At 37.7% G+C, this 17,309-nt stretch overlaps 1 protein-coding gene across 1 annotated transcript in view; it reads left to right on the top strand.

Annotated features, from left to right (window-relative positions):
- The window catches only part of MBP (myelin basic protein), a 114,441-nt gene that overhangs the window by 20,408 nt on the left and 76,724 nt on the right, over window positions 1–17,309 (top strand). Inside the window, exon 2 of the mRNA XM_027643955.1 lies at window positions 7,113–7,187. Coding sequence (XP_027499756.1) covers window positions 7,137–7,187 — 51 coding nt within the window. The 5' untranslated portion in view covers window positions 7,113–7,136. The remainder of the gene's footprint in view (window positions 1–7,112; window positions 7,188–17,309) is intronic.

The raw sequence follows: 17,309 nt of genomic DNA, 5'->3' as shown, positions 1-17,309 counted from the left end.
GCCCTCTCTGTTCCCTAGACTGGGAATAGCTGTGAGGCACAAGTATATCAGCAAATGTTAGTGTATGTGTTGCCCTCTCTGTTCCCTAGACTGGGAATAGCTGTGAGGCACAAGTATGTCAGCAAAGTCATAGAGGACATACAAGGAGATCCATGTTTAGTCGAGATCCTGGGTTTTAGGTACTCTAGTAGAAGTGCAGCAAGCACAGGGAATGGTGCTTGGATGTACTGGGTGTATCTGTATTTTGCCCCAGGCCTTTGGGGTCGTACCTAGTTCCTCCATCAGATGTGATTAAAGAAATTTCCTTATGACCCAGCAGGTGCATTGACACAGAGTTCACAGGGCTCCACTAATCTTAGTGTTTTGAAGACAAACAGTGAACATGTGACTAATGCCAAATGATTAAAATCATTGATGATTTCCATTTGTATAAGGGAGTGTAGATATCAGCATGTGCTATGTGACATTAGGTGAGCACTCTTATATTTGGGAAGGGAGGTAGAAAAGCCCTGTTGAGAAATTTGTTTTCAAATTTTATGCTTTCTTTTTCTCAATGTGTGGGATGAGGCTGCTGGTGTTCTAGCAAGGAGAGTGGAGTGAGTTGAAGGAAGAAAGGAGAAAAGTCTAAGCTGTAGAAAATAAATATATGTGGTTTAGCAATTTCATTGTAATTTCACTGTTGCCTATAATCAAGTTTAGACTATACTCAGCTGTGCCGAGGCAAGATTCCTGGAAATCAAATGCTTTTACAAAAAAAAATATGCAATAACCTTCTTATTGGCAGTAGAGGAAAATTGTAATCAAAGCAATCAGAAAACATCTTAAATCTTGTGTTCTGTCTTCTCTGCTCACCCTATGGCAATTTTAGGAAATAGCTTTCAACAGCATTTTTTTCTCAGAAGATATTCTTTCTCAGTGTTGTAGCCTTTCTCATGTACCCTACTGTTGCAGAAAATTGCAGAGAAAATTAAGTAAGTTTGGTGTCCTTTGCAATGATATATGAGTTATATGTAAGTTATTGGGCAATTGTGCTAGCACTGGGAAGTACTTTCTCAGATAAATAGTGTTTCAGAACTTAGCCCATCTCTCAGCGGAGTGGTTTTCTAGGTCTAGGATCCTTGCTAAGGTGCATGCAGTTGTCTGTAAACATGGAAATTGCTGTAATGTCTAGACGGGTCAGTAAGGGCAGGACTCTGATATGCAAGGCACTGTACATGATTAAATATATCTGAAAGTACTAAACTCCTGTTGACTTCTCTGAAATCTTGGTTTTGATAATTCATGATGGAAATGTGTCTCGAATAATGTATTTTTCTTTCATGAAGGATTCGTCAGAGAAATATAATTGTGGATGTCGAAATAAAGTTTGATCTAGCAAGAATTGCACACTTTCACAATAATGAAATATTAAATCTGCATTAAATAACAGTGAAACTTGTGAGGGATATAAGGCACTATATTTTATTAAATAATTTAACACTTGTATTAAGAGGACAGGATTCCTAGGGAGCAGTTTGTCCATGAGGCAGGTTACTTTTGTTACGTGGTTGCTCACATCTGTCTCTGAAGCGTCTGACTGTGGCTGCTGATGGAATTAACTGCAGGTCACTCATTTGTGACCTGGAGGTGTTTCTTTCTTGGTGCACTGGAGTATTAGGTTACCACCACGAGGGAATTCTGAAGCAACAGATGAGGTGTGCTCAGTGTCTCAATCTGTTTTGAAAGAAGGCTGAAGTGAAAGGCTTCCTTGCAAAGATGCATATCACACTGAGAGCCTAAAAAAGCCACTCAAAGCTGGCAACCAGTGCTGTGCAATGTGTCAGCTTGCTTCCCAGGAACCTACGTAACCTGGATCTGACACTACAAAAAAAAAAAAATCTTTTGCTTGTCATTTTGCTGGGTATGTTTGTAGTTAATAGTTTACATTAGAAGGCTACCAAAAATAGAGACAAGTTGCACATTTCTTAAAAGAAATTATACTTGTCGTTTTTCCTAATAAGACCTGGATATAGTAGTAAAATACAAGATTTACAAGTATAAGAATAGTCACTAATTTAGCAGGAAGTTTTAGGTAAATTCCTCAAATATTTTTATATTCTATGATTACCCTTCCCATGTGTGAGTAAGACTAGGAGCACTTGCTAAAACTGTCTAATGTTGTAGCTCTGCACTATTATCCAACAACTGTGATGAATATGTATTCCTAGACAAGGTAGTAATTATGTTCTGATACTTGTAAATATGTAAGTCCTTGCATACCTTTATTATTATGTGTAGTTCTCTTGAGTCATAATTAATGTGTGGGAAGAGGTAAGATCATATTTAACAATCCATTTGCAGCATCCTATGATAGACATACAGTAGTTGATGCATTTTAATATGAAGTAACCATTAATGTTCAATAAAAGTGCTCAATGCAGAATTGTTTACAGACTGTTTTGATCCTGAATTACAATATTACTTATTTAAAGTCTGATGACTGCATGGATGAACTTTTTTCAACCTCCCATGAGTGAATAAGGAAATGATATTTTACATTTAAAACAGTGTAACCTGCAGAAAGTGATACCATTGCACTTCTTGGTATATTCAAAACGTTTAGAGTAGCATTTTTCTGTCTTTCAGTGAAAATTCTAAGTCATAAACTTCTTTATAGTAGAGTGTGTGTGTATGGGAAGATGATTAGAACTTCTTTTTTAACCACAAATATCCATTAATTTCAAGACAGATTAGAATGAGCTAAAAAAATGATATGGTGATACATGATTCTAAAATTTTTAATCAACTGTGCAGATGAAGATAAGTTACGTGATCCCAACATAAGCGTATTTTTGTAGGTATGTGATGTGTTTTTCCATGCCTTTTTGTATTTTTTCTTTTTTTATTTTGGGTTTGGCAACAGCAAGGAGAAGTTTCTCTCCTTGGATAAGGCAGTGGCGTTTCTGTAGTTGTTGCTGGTTGGAATATGGGTTCCTATTGTGAAGAAAGCAGGAACGCTGGTCTAGGCTTCAGGTTACCTGTTAGGCCGACTCCTTAGGAAGGTAGACTGATGTGAGGAGACATTTGATTTCCTTTCCCCAGGGCAAAATCCCATGACGGCTTTTGGAATTACTTAAAGCAGCTGGCATAGCTGGAATTATTGCTGTATCAGTCATGGATTGGGAAGTGCCAGGTCATGGCAGCAGAGCTGATTCAGCCAGGTACGTGATTATAGCATGGTGCTGAGGTGGCTGGGTGATTGCTGGTGGTGCCTGCAGCAGCATTTTACAGCTTCCTGCATGAATTCACTTAGTTCACCCCAAAGAGTTTTTGGGTAGCAGAAGTTTTTCCAGCTTTTAGTCTTGTTAAATCAGTTTATTTGTGTGGCCTGTTATTTTCTGAGCCTCTCAGATGGTTTTAATATGAAACCAATAAGTCTTGATGGGGACTTCTGTAGGGGAGCTGTTGATGTAACTGATCACTGCAGGCATGCATAGCGTCATTCTGTGACTCAAACTCATGTGCAAAATCTTTCATCTCACAGGATTTACAAAATTTGCACATAAGGAAGGTTTTGGATAAATGCTCTAGTGGTCAAAAGCTAAATCTCACATGCAAGCCTATTTTGGCAGGGTGTGATTCTTGTTAGATTCAAAGATTACTGCATTTCTACAATACTTCTGTGTTTTCATAGTTTGGAGCATTGTGACTGTTCTTGGGGCTGTTCATCAGTGCTAAAGCATGCATGGATTCCTCTGCAAACAAGCATGTTGATCAGTCAACAGACATTTGTTAGTAAGTGCAAGAAGCTGTTTCTTCTCTTTATAGAGAGCTGCTTAGTCTGGCAACCCGTACATTGTGAAGGTGACTAAAATGAAAATACGAGTCTTTTTCCAGCTCAGATGTTTTGAATAGTTGGCTGCAAGTTTCTACAAGGGTTGAAAAATTAGTAATCCCTTTGAAGTCAGTGGCTCAACTCATTGCATAAAGATTGGCGCAAATAAAAACTGCAGTGTGGTCTCCCTCAGGACAGTAACAACCAAAAATCAGCATTTAAGTTGTAATGTTTCAGGGTGTTCTTGCATGATGAAGTGAAAAGGACCCGTGTGCCCACTTTTTAATCAAGTAAGGCAGACTTCTGCTTGAGGCTAAAGTGAAAAATTAAGTCTTTTGGTTGCTGTAAATGTTTTTAATGTTTACAGGCTTGTGTATATATACAGTTTCACTTCCTAGTCAGATATCTTCAGAACAGTTGGCACTATACAATTCCTTTCATAATTCACGTCAGATTGGAAGCCTTTTTTTTTTTCCAAATTATTACTTATAGTTTTCTCCATTTAATAGGTAGCATGAAGAATTCTGTAACATTTAGGATATCCTTGCTAGAAGCTGGTTGCTTTTGTCCCTTTGGCTAAAAAGTGCTACATAAGGAATTAATAGTAGGTACCTGTAGTTTACTTATCTTCCTTTTAATCATCTGCATTCATTTAAGCATGAAAAAAATGAAGTAAAATCTAGTTGCATTACTGTTAGCGTCTGGAGAATAAGAAGGGGTTGATCATGTGAATTTAGACCACATGCTGTCCCTCTGATACATTCAAAACAAGAAACGAAACAGAACTGAAAATTTGCAGGCTTAATAGGTGCTATTAGTTTCCAAGCTTTTAAGTTTGTTCTTGTAGAGAAATGTAACACTTGGCTGAGATGTAAGTGTACTCTCAAACCACACTCCTAAACTTTGAATAATGTTGTACATTTCCATTTCTCCAAGCTATTTTTTTCCTTTTTTATTACCCTCCATGTGTAATTTTTAGCATCTTGCTGAAGGAATTATACGCACGGGAATCAGGAGCGCATGGATTAGCCATTTCATACACTTCTCTGTTTCACAGAATGGCTTGGGTTGGAAGGGACCTTAGAGATCATTTAATTCCACCCTCGATTTGATTTGGTTTCATTTTGTTTGCTTGCTTTGTGCAGACTTGCGAGTGGAAAACTGGCCTTATTATTTTCAGGTATCTACAGCATGGCAGCATAGAGGTTTTCATTACTTTCACTGGGCAGGAAATGATTTTTAAATATTTGTCTAGCTTAGTTTCACAGCCTGGCTCTTCTGTATCTGATATCTTTGTCTACCTTGGCATTGCAGGACTGGGACCCTGCTATGCTGAGTATTTTGTGGTACAGGGTGATTGTTCCTGGAGTGTTACTCCAAAGACACCAGGGAGACTAACAGGAGGCAGGAGGACACTGATCACAGCTCAGGTTTGCAAGTGTACATTGGCTTCATAATCTGTGTACTTAGACGTGTTATAGATCAAATTTGATAGTTAATTTTTTGATGAGTGGAAGAATAATACATGGAACATGCCTTTGTGTTTCTCTGTAGACATTTCTTACCGTTTTGTATTCTACTCTCTTTTCCTTATGTTGTGAAACAGGTAATGAGAGGTGAGCTGCTGCTCATAATTTGTAGAGGAAAGGCTAGTTTGAGGAAGTTCAGCTCTGAAACCCAGTGCATATGAATTTATTTGTATTTTTCCTTGAAAATTTTAAGAACCTCAAAATATGTGAATTGCTTGTATTGATTTCACAAATTAAAAGGATAGGGTTGCTGTGGGTTTTTTTTCGTTTGTTTGGTTGGGGTTTTTTTTCATCTTTTATGCCATAGACTGTGCTGTTAAAAAAAAAAATAAATCTGTTTCCAATTTATCAGTAAATTCTACCTTGGGTACATTTACTGAGTTTGGATGCTTTTTAATTTTTCTTTTGTGAAAACTTAGAGGTGCATATTTGTGAGGAATTATTTAATTGAATAAATGTAATACAGTGTGCGGCACTTTGATTCTAGAGCAAATTGAATTCACTATAGGCCCTCAAAGTCTGAAATTTGTCTTTGGGTGGTTGGGTGGGGGAGTGAAGTGTCTGTGTAAATAAATCTATCAGTCTCTCCAAAATTTGCAGTAGAGATATAGTATAAGATTGCTTTTCACAAAGTTCACATTTCTGTGATGAAAAGTCATAAGTAATCAAAGTTTCTATCTTTAGAATCCTTTCGTACACAAATCAGTGCATGTAGATGGGGGTTGTAACCATATATATTCTACTGAGCATAACTGGTTAACAGCTTATTGTTTTGCTTCATGCATTTTCTATCATAAGTCCGGTTTTTTTTTCTTCCAGTCGTAAGATTATGCTTAAGGAAGTAGTTTATCCCTCTGATAGCGAGAGCATAGTGCCAGGATTTCTGCTGCTAAAGTTTGATGGTATATACTTCTGTTTATTGCAGAGTAATAAAATGTTACTGTTAGCACCAGAAGCTGAACTTTATTACTGAAAATTCAGATCTTGATTCTGAGAGGAAAAAATTCACTTGGAACATTTTTTGCATGTTGTTTTAAGTTTCTTGAATTTAAATGCTATGATGCACTGCATTCATGTCAGCTGAAGGCAGCACCTATGTGTAAAATCCTATACAAACACATGCTTCTATGAGAAGAAATATGTGGCATAACCACAAGTGTGCTCTAAAACCTGAATTTTGAGTGTTGTGGTTTAACCTACGTGAGCTCTGTTAAAGCTGAAATACAACAGGATGAGACAGAAAATACAAAGAAAGAGTTGGCATTCCTTGCTTACATGTTTGTCGTGAAAGTGGGAGCTATAAAGAACTTACACGTTCTAACCTCCACAGCAAGTTGTTGGCAGTTTAGTGTGGTGCTTTTTTCAGTAATTGATGTTTATATAATGGTAAATGTGAACTTACTTGATCTTTTATGTAAGTTTGCATTTTCAGATTATTTGATACATATTGCATTGGTTTGTTATTATAAACATAATATCAGAAAACAGGTCTAGTCTTGTTTTATATACAATTTTCACAATGAACATTTTTTAGTTTTTTAGTTTTCTTTTTAGAAGAAGGTAAGCTTTCTGGTATTGCTTAATTTGCAAAATAGACCAGATAAGCATATTTTTATTCCTCAGGATCTTTCACAGATCTTACCTTGGACTGTAAAAAATGCTTATTGTATGAGAACAATGTCTTTGTTAAGTGTCAGATGAAAAATTAATTTGTATTTCTGTGCAAATGTATTGGTTTCAAAAATGCTGTTTTGGTTTTATCTTTTCAGAATTTTAGGTTTTGGTGATCCAGCATGGGGAACCATGTAGGAAAACGAGAACATAATGCTGACAAGTCAACCAAGGTAGGTGGAGAAAATTGTAGAGATGAGGCTACTTGAGAAATATGTATGTTATGAAATATGGGGTTTTTTTAGAACAGTTGTTTACCAGATCGCTGACACCATTACTATTTTGTAGTTGACACTATAAAATGAACACCTTTTTTTGAAAGATGAGATCCTATGAGATGATGAAATCCTATGAAAAGATGAAATCCTGTGAGATGTGGCCAAATCAGGTTTTCCTGTGCTGGATTTAATGAGAGATGTGATGTTTTCCTGTGTCAGATCCACAGCTGATAATAAGCTTCTCAGTCATGGTGGAAATGAATGAAGTGATCCTTAGAAGCAAGATATTGTAGAATTTTTAGAGTTGGTGAGCCAAGTTATTTTCTTGTGTGCTGACTGTTTTCTATTTCAGCAGTTACTGGCTTTATCCATAAGAAAGAAGCTATATAGAAACACATAAAATAAGAGGATTCTAAAGGAAAAGACTGTCAGTCTGAGGAGATACAGCTTTAAAGATCTCCTTCCCCCCCAAAGAAATATGAGAACTGTCAAAATGTTCATTAAAAGTTCATATTTGTTTTCTAAGCTTTTGCTGACACTGTTGTGTTTTCTGCAAATAACGTGGTATTCTGTTTGGCTTGTGATAATATCTTGTTTATTTATTTTTCTATGTTGTACCAGAAGAGATTTCACACATACCCTAAAACAGGACATCTTCCCATATATATATATATAAAAAAAATGCTGCTTGTTGCTAGCTGTTGCTATCTTCCCTCCACCCATCCTCACCCAAAAATAACAGTTTACAGTCAAAGCCCACACTGTATAAAGTTATTGCCCTTTGCATTGGACAGATGATGTAAACAGATAGTTCTGGGCTTTTTATGGAGGAATGTGGGTATTTTGCATTGCTGTGGCAGATAAGTAGCTATCCCTACAAGGTATACAAACTAGAATTTGTACAGTTATTAGTTCTTTGCCATCTCCTTTAGGAAAATACATAAGCACACTGGAAGGAATAGGGATAAAACAGCAGGAAGACAGGACAGCTGGCTACATATGTACATATGGTTTTGTTTTGTGTTGGTGCAGTATTTTGTAAAATGGTTTTGTGGCCCAAAGTTTCGGTTTTAGTACAAACAATAGTAGGAGTCCCAAGTTGTTGTCCTGTGGTGACTTGCCCTTTAGAAAACTGTTGTGCAGCAAAGTCAAGTGTACCAAACAGATCCATTTAGCCAAGTATTTTGATCCTTTCCGACTGTGAGGTCCTGCAGGTGTGATACGGTAGGTTTACAGAGCTTGATGGGCTGTAGTGCACTACATATACCCTGATTTGGTACTTGAGGACAAAATTTGGTCAGAAAAACTCATTGTATCTTCTCTTGCGCTGTGGGATCATAGGTGTTTGATTCATCTTCGTGGCAGATGGGTGAGTTGTTGGGCACATGGGGCTTCAAAAAGCTAAAGATTCTTCAAATTGTAGCAGCCTATGCAGTAGGTGGAAGGACTATGGTGGTGAGGAAGAGTTAGGTGGCCTTGAGTCTTGCACTTGGTGTGTAGGACAGATCCACAAGGAAGTGGTTTGCTGCAGTTCTTTAAAATTCCTTCTTTTTCCTAATTAGTTCATGGAGAATACTTGATTCTGCAATCAAAATAATATTCATTTACCAAAATTGTTTTTTGAAGGGGGAACTCGTTACTGTAGTAATATGTTCTGTCCCTCACTCATCCTTCTAGAGGGACAAAAATCGAAACCCCAAGCCTCTAAACTTTCAAATTAGCAGTGCTTGATCAGAATCTCCCTTTATGCACAGTAATGTCATGTCACAAGAAATTTCAAGGCCACAGATTTAAAGTCAGGAAATAGATGGTTAAGGTGCTACTATGTATTCCCTATAGGTACTCAATCTTGATTCAGTTCTTACAGGCAGCATTAAAGTTCTTCTTAGTGGTAGTATTAACCACATGTCAGACTTTTTCTTTCCCTTACGTTTTTTCTTTTCATAAGTTGAAGTAGCTTTTTGTTGTTGTTCAATATAGCTGTAAATTAGTACTGTCTTTCCACCAGTCTTCTAGTATGGTATGGGAGACAATTGCTGAGGCTTTTAGAGACTACAGCAGAAATGCTGAACTGCCCCTCCTCACTCATAGCGATAAAACTGCAGTGAAAGAGGTGAACATCTCCTAAAGAGTCTTTCTAAACTTCATTACTTTCCCACTTCAGGCTGTTTACTATACCTCCTTTCTCAAACCTTTAGTACCAAAGAAAACAACAGAATTTTAGACAGCATCTTTGAACTTTTGATGTCAAGTTTCCGAAGACAGTAGTGGCTCCTGAAACGATAGACCATTTCTACACAGAGCTATTTTATGTGTAGTGACATTAGAGAAACTGTTGCCAACTGCAGCTATCATAATTCTTGGTTGTTCAGTAAATGTCCTGTAATACAGCAATTACTGTGGGGTTTGTTTGGGATTATTTTTAGTTGACATCTAACTTCACTTTACTTTTAGTAAATTTGACTGAATTACAAAATTAGAAATAGATTTCAGAAAAGGAATTATTTCATCAAATATCTAAGATGATACCAAGATGCTTTCAAATGAGGAAATTTGCAAAAGGGAGTAAAATGGCTTCCCATGCTGTGACACTTCTTTCAAAATATTGTTCTCCTCTTGATTTATTAATATGCCAAGCTACAGCGATTATTTAATAAATAATGAGATACTGTGAAATTAAATGAATGCTTTAAAAAATAATTGGTCTATTTGACCTAAATAATGTGTAAAAGTGTTTATAAAACCTTTATGTTTTACTCAAAGCAATAATATACACCATCTCATTTCTGTTGGGTTGCTTTCTCTTGTGTTTGATGGATCAACATCCTTTAGAGTTTTGTGAGATACAAAAAACCTATTCAATGAACCAGTAATTTATCTTTTCTTTTTACTTTGAATGGTTCTAGACTTTGCATCTGCTTAATGCATTAGTAAATGTGTAAGTATTTGTTTATTTTGTTCTTAGTGTTAATACTTGGGTTTAAACTTTACATAAATATATCTAAAAACAACAGCAAAAAGAAAAAGGGCTGTGCTTCATGCCCTGGGTTTCTTTAAGTTCTCAGAGACCTAACTGTAGAGGAGTAGACAGAGTAGACAGTGAAGTTTTATTGGTTTTTGTTCAGAGCTGTAGTTGAACTTAGTTAATTTGGCATCACTAAGCTACAAAGTGCCACAATCTCTTCTGTAATGACTAAAGCTGCCTATGTTACAACAGCAAAGTTCACTGCTACTCCTCATTTTGATTGTCTTCCTCAGAGAATTCTGCACAGCACATTATTACCATCCCAAAATCTTTGAACCTTCTTAGCACCTGTCAAAACTGGCCCTTACTTCATTGATTGTTTGGGACGAGGGGGTTGGAAGGAAGGTTTCCGGCATTGTCCCATTTCTTCCACAGCAACTATCAAGTGCACCTAGTCCAAGGAGCCTGGTTTCCATGGTCACATAGTACTGTGGCAAGTGTGAAACCAAGCTTGTGACCTATAAAGAAAGATCAAAACCCATGGCCCTGCCATGTCAAGGGATTGCTCAAGAAACTTAAAAGGGCCTAGAATATATTAGATTATTGAAAATACTAGATTCTCTACCCAGCTCACATCGTTGATGTACTTGGGGTGTGCTGTAAATAAACACCAAGGAACCAAACCCTGTGATACCCAGCTCTGAAAAACCTAGGGAAATGTAACTGCAGGCCAAAACTGAAAACAGACAAGTGGTGATAAGGCACTCAATCTAAAATTTAATGTTTTGTATGAACTAAAAATAATCTGTTAATAATGACTGGGTCTTGCTGGGTAGTAAACTTATGAAAAACCTTGCCTTTAATTGCAATGGGTTATGTACCTAGATTCTATAATGTGTTTTGCAGTGGTTGATTCGATAATTTTAATAAACTGACTGGTTCTCAGTGTTTAAGGAGAACTCAGCATCACTAGTTCAATAAATCAGATGGTTTCTACACTGCTTTTGAGGAGATTCTATTTTCTTTACTCATTTTTTCCCCTGTTGTCTTGCTAATGTTCAGTCTAAGACTGCAGTAGTGGTCCTGATAACACTGACAGAAAGTTTTCTGCCTCTCCCTTGTAAAAGGGAGATGAAATTCTGAGGATGGCTGGCATGTGATGGTAGTTGTATTGATCATCTCATATATGCTCAACGATCTGCAAGCAAAAAGGTTTTCACCCTGATGCACTACCTCATGGTTGAGACCACTTACAGACCTGAGCTACGTGTGGTTTTTACCAGGTGCTTCCTCTTGGTATGCATCATAAATTATCAAGAAAGGAAAAAACTAACAAATGTGGCTTTTGATTTTATTACATTTGTATAGTCTTATTGCCATCCACAAATCAATCATGCAGCTTTTTCACTTTTTTCCCCTAGCAAACTTGCATAGCACTCTTTTTATTTCCTAGTGTAATTGTGTGTTTTCTCAGTTTTACCTTTTGCTGTAAAGCAATAAAAAGCATGGGTCCTTTTATGGTGTATTCTTTGCAATTTGATGTTTTTGATTAAAACACTCCCTCTGAGCTAGTATCTTTCTGAAGGCAAAGGAAAAAGAGAGAAAAACTTTAAAATGTTGAGAGCGACAGCATTTTCTGTGACAGATTTGATGAGCATTTTCACCAGCCAGTTTTAAAGGTTACATACACAGTGAAGAAATTCTTGTGACCAACGAGCATCTGGTTAAGCTGGTGCCTGGCACGAGGAATTGCTGCTTTTGGAAGAGGCAAATCCTCTTCAAGGGTGTGAAGGGAAGTTCTAGGCAGTCAGGTTAAGCATTACCAGTTGAATCTGATGTCTGTTTTTTTCAGTTTCTACCATCGACCTAGCTTCGGCCTTGAGCAAGTCCTCATGTACTCTCTCTGTCTCTCTGTTTAATTTCTTTCTCTGGAATGTTTGTTGGGACTGATGCAGTGTTGTTCTGTATTAATAGTAGTGCTTGGAGACCTTGAGTGGAGCCTTCAGATGCTAATGTGCTTCAGCTAGTGAGATGATATCATAGCGATACAGAAGTGACTGTATGGTTTGAAACCTCTGAGAATGCCAAGCATGAAGCAGCTATGACATCTGTCCTCAAAAATTAACCCTAGGACCATCTTTCAGTTTGGTATTGGAAGTCTGCATTAATGGTTCACTAGGCAAATAGCTCTACTACAAAGTTAAAGAGAACAATTCATGTGTCTAAATCCAAGTGATGTGTTTCAATACTTGACTGTTCATTAAATTCTTCAGGTGCTGAATTTAGTATGGTCAGTTATAGTCATAATATTTGATCTTTCTAATGTCTAAAATATGACAAGTTCATATTTTGATTTCAGCAAGTGTTTCAGTGTTTCGAGTAAATGTGTAGGCAATGGTTTCATAAAATAAGTTGAGAGCATGTTTTCCTGTTCAGCACACAACAGCTAAGTACTAGTGTTTCTTGATTTAAGTCTTGAGCTGGTTGAGCTTGCATGGGTGTAAAAGGAAGAGGTGCAGTCACTGTGGTTTTGGCTGGGGAAGAGGTAGGGTCTTAGGCTTTGTTTTCCCACCCTCAGCCTACAGAACTGACTAGAAGAGGGAAGTGCACTCTGTGCTTTTTAAGGTCCTGTGCTTCAGGTGCCATGTTGTTGTTGAAGTTGTTTCCTATAGTTCCCTCCTTGTTAGTTTTGATACAGAACTAGATAAATGTCCTTTCAAATGAGTTTAATGCCAGTACCACTTAAATTAGCAATTATACTCCTGGAAGAACAGGAGTGTAATGCACTGGGAATTCTTTGTGAACTCTCTGTGAACTGTTCTAGTTGCTGAGATGACTTTTCTAATGAGTCAGCCCATACTTCAGCCAGAGAACATGTTGTTCAGTTCATTAGCATCTTCACACCAGAGAAATGAAGGCAAAGTTGTTCATATTTTTAATCTTGAGGAAACAGTAAGTGACATGGAGATCCTGAAAGGGAGCAGTATCTTCCTTCCTCACATAACCGTTTGTGCTTTTACTGTTATGGTGGTCACAGATCAACACGCGACAATATGTTCACAGAATGACAGATTATGCTGAGTGGCAAGGGACCCACAAGGAGCATCAAGTCCAGCCTCGTGCAGCCCTTAGCCCTGCACAAGACCATCCCCAAGTCACACCATGTGCCTGAGAGTATCATCCAAATGCTTCTTGAACTCTGTCAGGCTTGGTGCTGTGGCCACTTCCCTGCAGAGCCTGTTCCAGTGTCCAACCACCCTCTGAGAGAGGAACTTTTTCTAATATCCAACCTAAACCTCCCCTGACACAATGTCAGGCCATTCCCTTGGGTCCTGTCACTGGTCACCTGAGAGATCAGTGCTAGCCACTCCTATTCCTCTCATGAGGATATTGTAGGCTGCAATTAGGTCTCCCCTCAGTCTTCTCCAGGCTGAACAGACTAAGTGACCTCAACCGCTCCTCATACGGCTTCCCCTCAAAGCCCTTCACCATCTTCATTGCCCTCCTTTGGACACTAAGAGCTTAATGTCTTTCTTACATTGTGGCACCCAAAACTGCACACAGTATTCAAGGTGAGGCTGCCCCAGTGCAGAGCAGAGCGGGACAATCCCCTCCCTCAACTGGCTGGCGATGCTTTGCCTGATGCCCCCCAGGACACGACTGGGCCTCCTGGCTGCCAGGGCACTACTGACTCATATTCAGCTTGCCATCGACCAGGACTTGTTGTATCACCTGCTCTGAAATTGGATGAGATGAAAATTCTTGTTTGTTGCTTGGGCCTTAGTTATATTTGAGAAGAGCATAAAAACACTTCTGCAACAATGTATTACCTTAGAACGCAGTTATGGATGTAAACTCACTTGCAATGAAATGTATTCTCCCTATTACAGAAATTGCCAAGCTTTACCTGTGGATACCCAGTACCAAACCACAATGGAATCTCCAGTGTAAGACAAACCTGCCCTCTAGCACAAGTATTAAACCCTGTTAAAGGTGCATTTTAAAGTTTGTTCTCATCTTTTTCTCCTAATGCTAATTCTGTTGTCTTCAATGATCTTGGGCAGCAGCTGCGAGGAAAGTGCTGGAACCATGCTTTATTTTAATTCTCAGCTTCACACAGTTGCACTTCTGTGTGTAGTGTAACTACTGTGCAGCTAGCGTGGTATAACTAGTTGTAAGACATGGTTTTACACTGTGCCTCAGTACAAAGTCAAAACACTGTCTCTGCTTAGATCTGATGCTAAATATTCTGCTGTGAGAAAAGAGGAGTTCCACATCATTAAGCTGAGTTGAATCTTGCTCTTGTTTGTAAATTCAGCAAGTGTGTAATGGACATCATAAGGACAAATATACAGGGCTTTCCCATAGAAAGTATCGCTGACAGTGTCTTCTTTTTGCACTTCAGAAGCTGAATTTCTTGAATAACTGCAACTATTTGTACACTGAGTAAATTTAGCTTGCCTATGGCTACAGCTTATTTTTTCTCTTTGAGCTGAAATGTTACAGAATGTTTTTCCTTTTTATTTAACTTTTTCAGGTGCTTCACTTTGAGCTGATGGAAATGCTTTGATAGCATTTGCTGGAGAAAACAAGGGTTTTTTTAAAAGGAAACTGAAAAACTTTTAAGCAGAATAATAAAACTTTATTCTTGATTGCTGAGATAAGATTCACTCTTAAAAACAATCTGATCTTTCAGTGCAGCAACCAGTGAATGTGGCCATAAAAATATCAAAATTTGCATAATGCCAAAAGCCACACAGTACATAACAGTTACCCTGGATAATTAGGGGGACTTCTGAGCATCAGTTGTAATCAGGAAGAGGCAATAATGGAAATCTTGCATTTTTGTGACAGTGCCACAGAGTGGTGTTCAGGCTGATGAGGCTAAACTTAGCTAGAACTGAAAGCTGATTTAGGGAGGCATGAGGGCACTCAGCTTGCTCATGATTGCTAGGCAGCTCAAAAACCATCGAAAAGACCCAACAGCCAGAAATCTTAACAAGTCTACCACCCCTAAGATCTGTCTTCAAACCAGACACTTATTATCAAAACGGTAGTCACCATTTTGGGGTCCTCAGTTGTTCCTGTTCTGTGTAAAGCTTCAGGAATGGATTCAGCTGATGTTTTCAGATGAGTTATGGAAATCCCAGTATGCGGGAGGTGTTTTGATTCAAAACAATTCAAGACAGTGATGTTGAAGTCTGAGTGATGTGGGGGTTTTTGTTTTGGTTTTGTGGTTATAACTGGCTTGTATGCCTAGCTCCTTCTGCTTTATCTTCCCTCTACTTCTTATGCCCAGTTTCTTTCTGCATGCTGCTTTCTGCCAGCACCTCCAATGCAGTCAAAATGTATTGCTTTGATTTTTCTGAGGCATTAGAAATAGCACTTAGTTGCTAATAGTGCTGTTGCATACTCAGAAACAGTGAAGAGATGGCCAGCTAACAGGCAGTCTGATCAGGAAGGTGTGAACACCATGGAAGAAAACAGAAAATTTACACTTCTCTGACAACACATATCCACTAGAAAAACTATTTTCAAGCCAGCTCTCTCTCTTCATGTTGGCATATGACTTTCTGCAACTGTCCCAGCATACCACAGTACATTGCTTTACAAGGCTATCCAGTAATGCCATTGTCAATATTTGAAAGCTGAAAATCAAAGCTGTCTTCTGTTATTTTTATGACCTACTGTCATCGGCACTTATATACTCCTTTGTCATAAAGCTGTGTTGGATTTTTGCATTTGCACCTTGTACCTGTTGAAAAATTTGTTTTATGCAGAAAATGTAAGAATTGCTGTGTAGTTCTTTTGGGGAAATGTGGCTAAAGTTTGTAAATGTGAAGTGGAACTGCGTGCAAAAAACTTTAAATCTCACTTCTGTTCCTTTTGTGCACTCATATATATAAGTATGTACATGTCCATACAGAGAAAAGTACAAGTGTATATTTAAAAATGTTTATATATAAACACAAGGGTATATTCAAGTATTCATACTCTGCTTATATCTCTGGATGGCTGCAAAAGTACTCTCTATATCAGTTTCAAAAGGCAAGATCAGTAGCCTCCACCCTCGGGAGTCTGACTATCCATTCTGATGTTCCCTATGAACTACAAGTTAAGTGTTTTCTTAACACTGAAGCAGAACTTTCTACTGCAGATAAAACTTTCCTTATGGTGCACAGTGTTAAAACCTGAATAATCAGTACTTTTTTTTTTTAAACTCATGTCTGAAATTCCAGACAATCCTGGTTTTTTGCGACTTGGCAGATGAAAGATTGCTGAATGTGAGACTCAGAACCTCAAGTCAGTGCCTCTCAGTGAGAAATGTTTATGCATCATAAAATATATTGAAGATATTTCAATACCTAATATTTATTGATTTTAAATTAAATATCTTTAATATATTTTAAAAATATATACTACAAGTATAGTTAAATATATCTTTGTGTTCTAGGAGAGGCTTCAGAGTTCACAGTAGGTAAGACCCACTGCCTAAAGTAACAACTGTTTTGTCTTTGGTATGCTGCTACACAGAAAACTGAGTCTGTTTGGGACAATTGATGTTACTTCTGGTGCTCAGTCACATGAGATGAGATTCTAGGTCAAGGCTGTATATAATGAAGACTAAAACTTACTTTTTTTCTGCTGAAAGAAATACCTTGTCATGTGCTGCACTATACTTGCTGATAGAGGTTCTTTCCTATGGTGTGGTGCTAATCTTCAGTTTATTTCAGAATCAAATCTGTGTTTGGAGAAAATTTGATATTTTGATTCTACAATTCAATATTTTTTTAAAAAAAAAGAATTCTGACACCTTTTCCTCTTGTTTTGACCTCACTGCCTTGTGTTCTACTTTTATGCAATCCTCTCAGGGTGAGAGGGAACTTAATTCCATTCTGAAATTTTTTCAGTATACTTCTTCCCTCTGTTGCTTCCTTTTCCTTTCTACTGGCATCTTGTCAATCGTTTATTATTTTATTCTTATTATGATATTATACTACGCTATATAGGTCTTACAAGGATTGATAAAACCATCTAAAAATGAAATTTATATACAGCTTGAGGCAGGGAGAGGAGGCCGAAAGATCCCTGTCAGTGGATGTATTCAGGTG

The sequence above is a fragment of the Corapipo altera genome, unplaced genomic scaffold (genome assembly GCF_003945725.1).
Source record: "Corapipo altera isolate COAL_440 unplaced genomic scaffold, ASM394572v1 24b, whole genome shotgun sequence".
Lineage (NCBI taxonomy): Eukaryota > Metazoa > Chordata > Aves > Passeriformes > Pipridae > Corapipo > Corapipo altera.
This window is presented reverse-complemented; position numbering and strand designations above follow the sequence as displayed.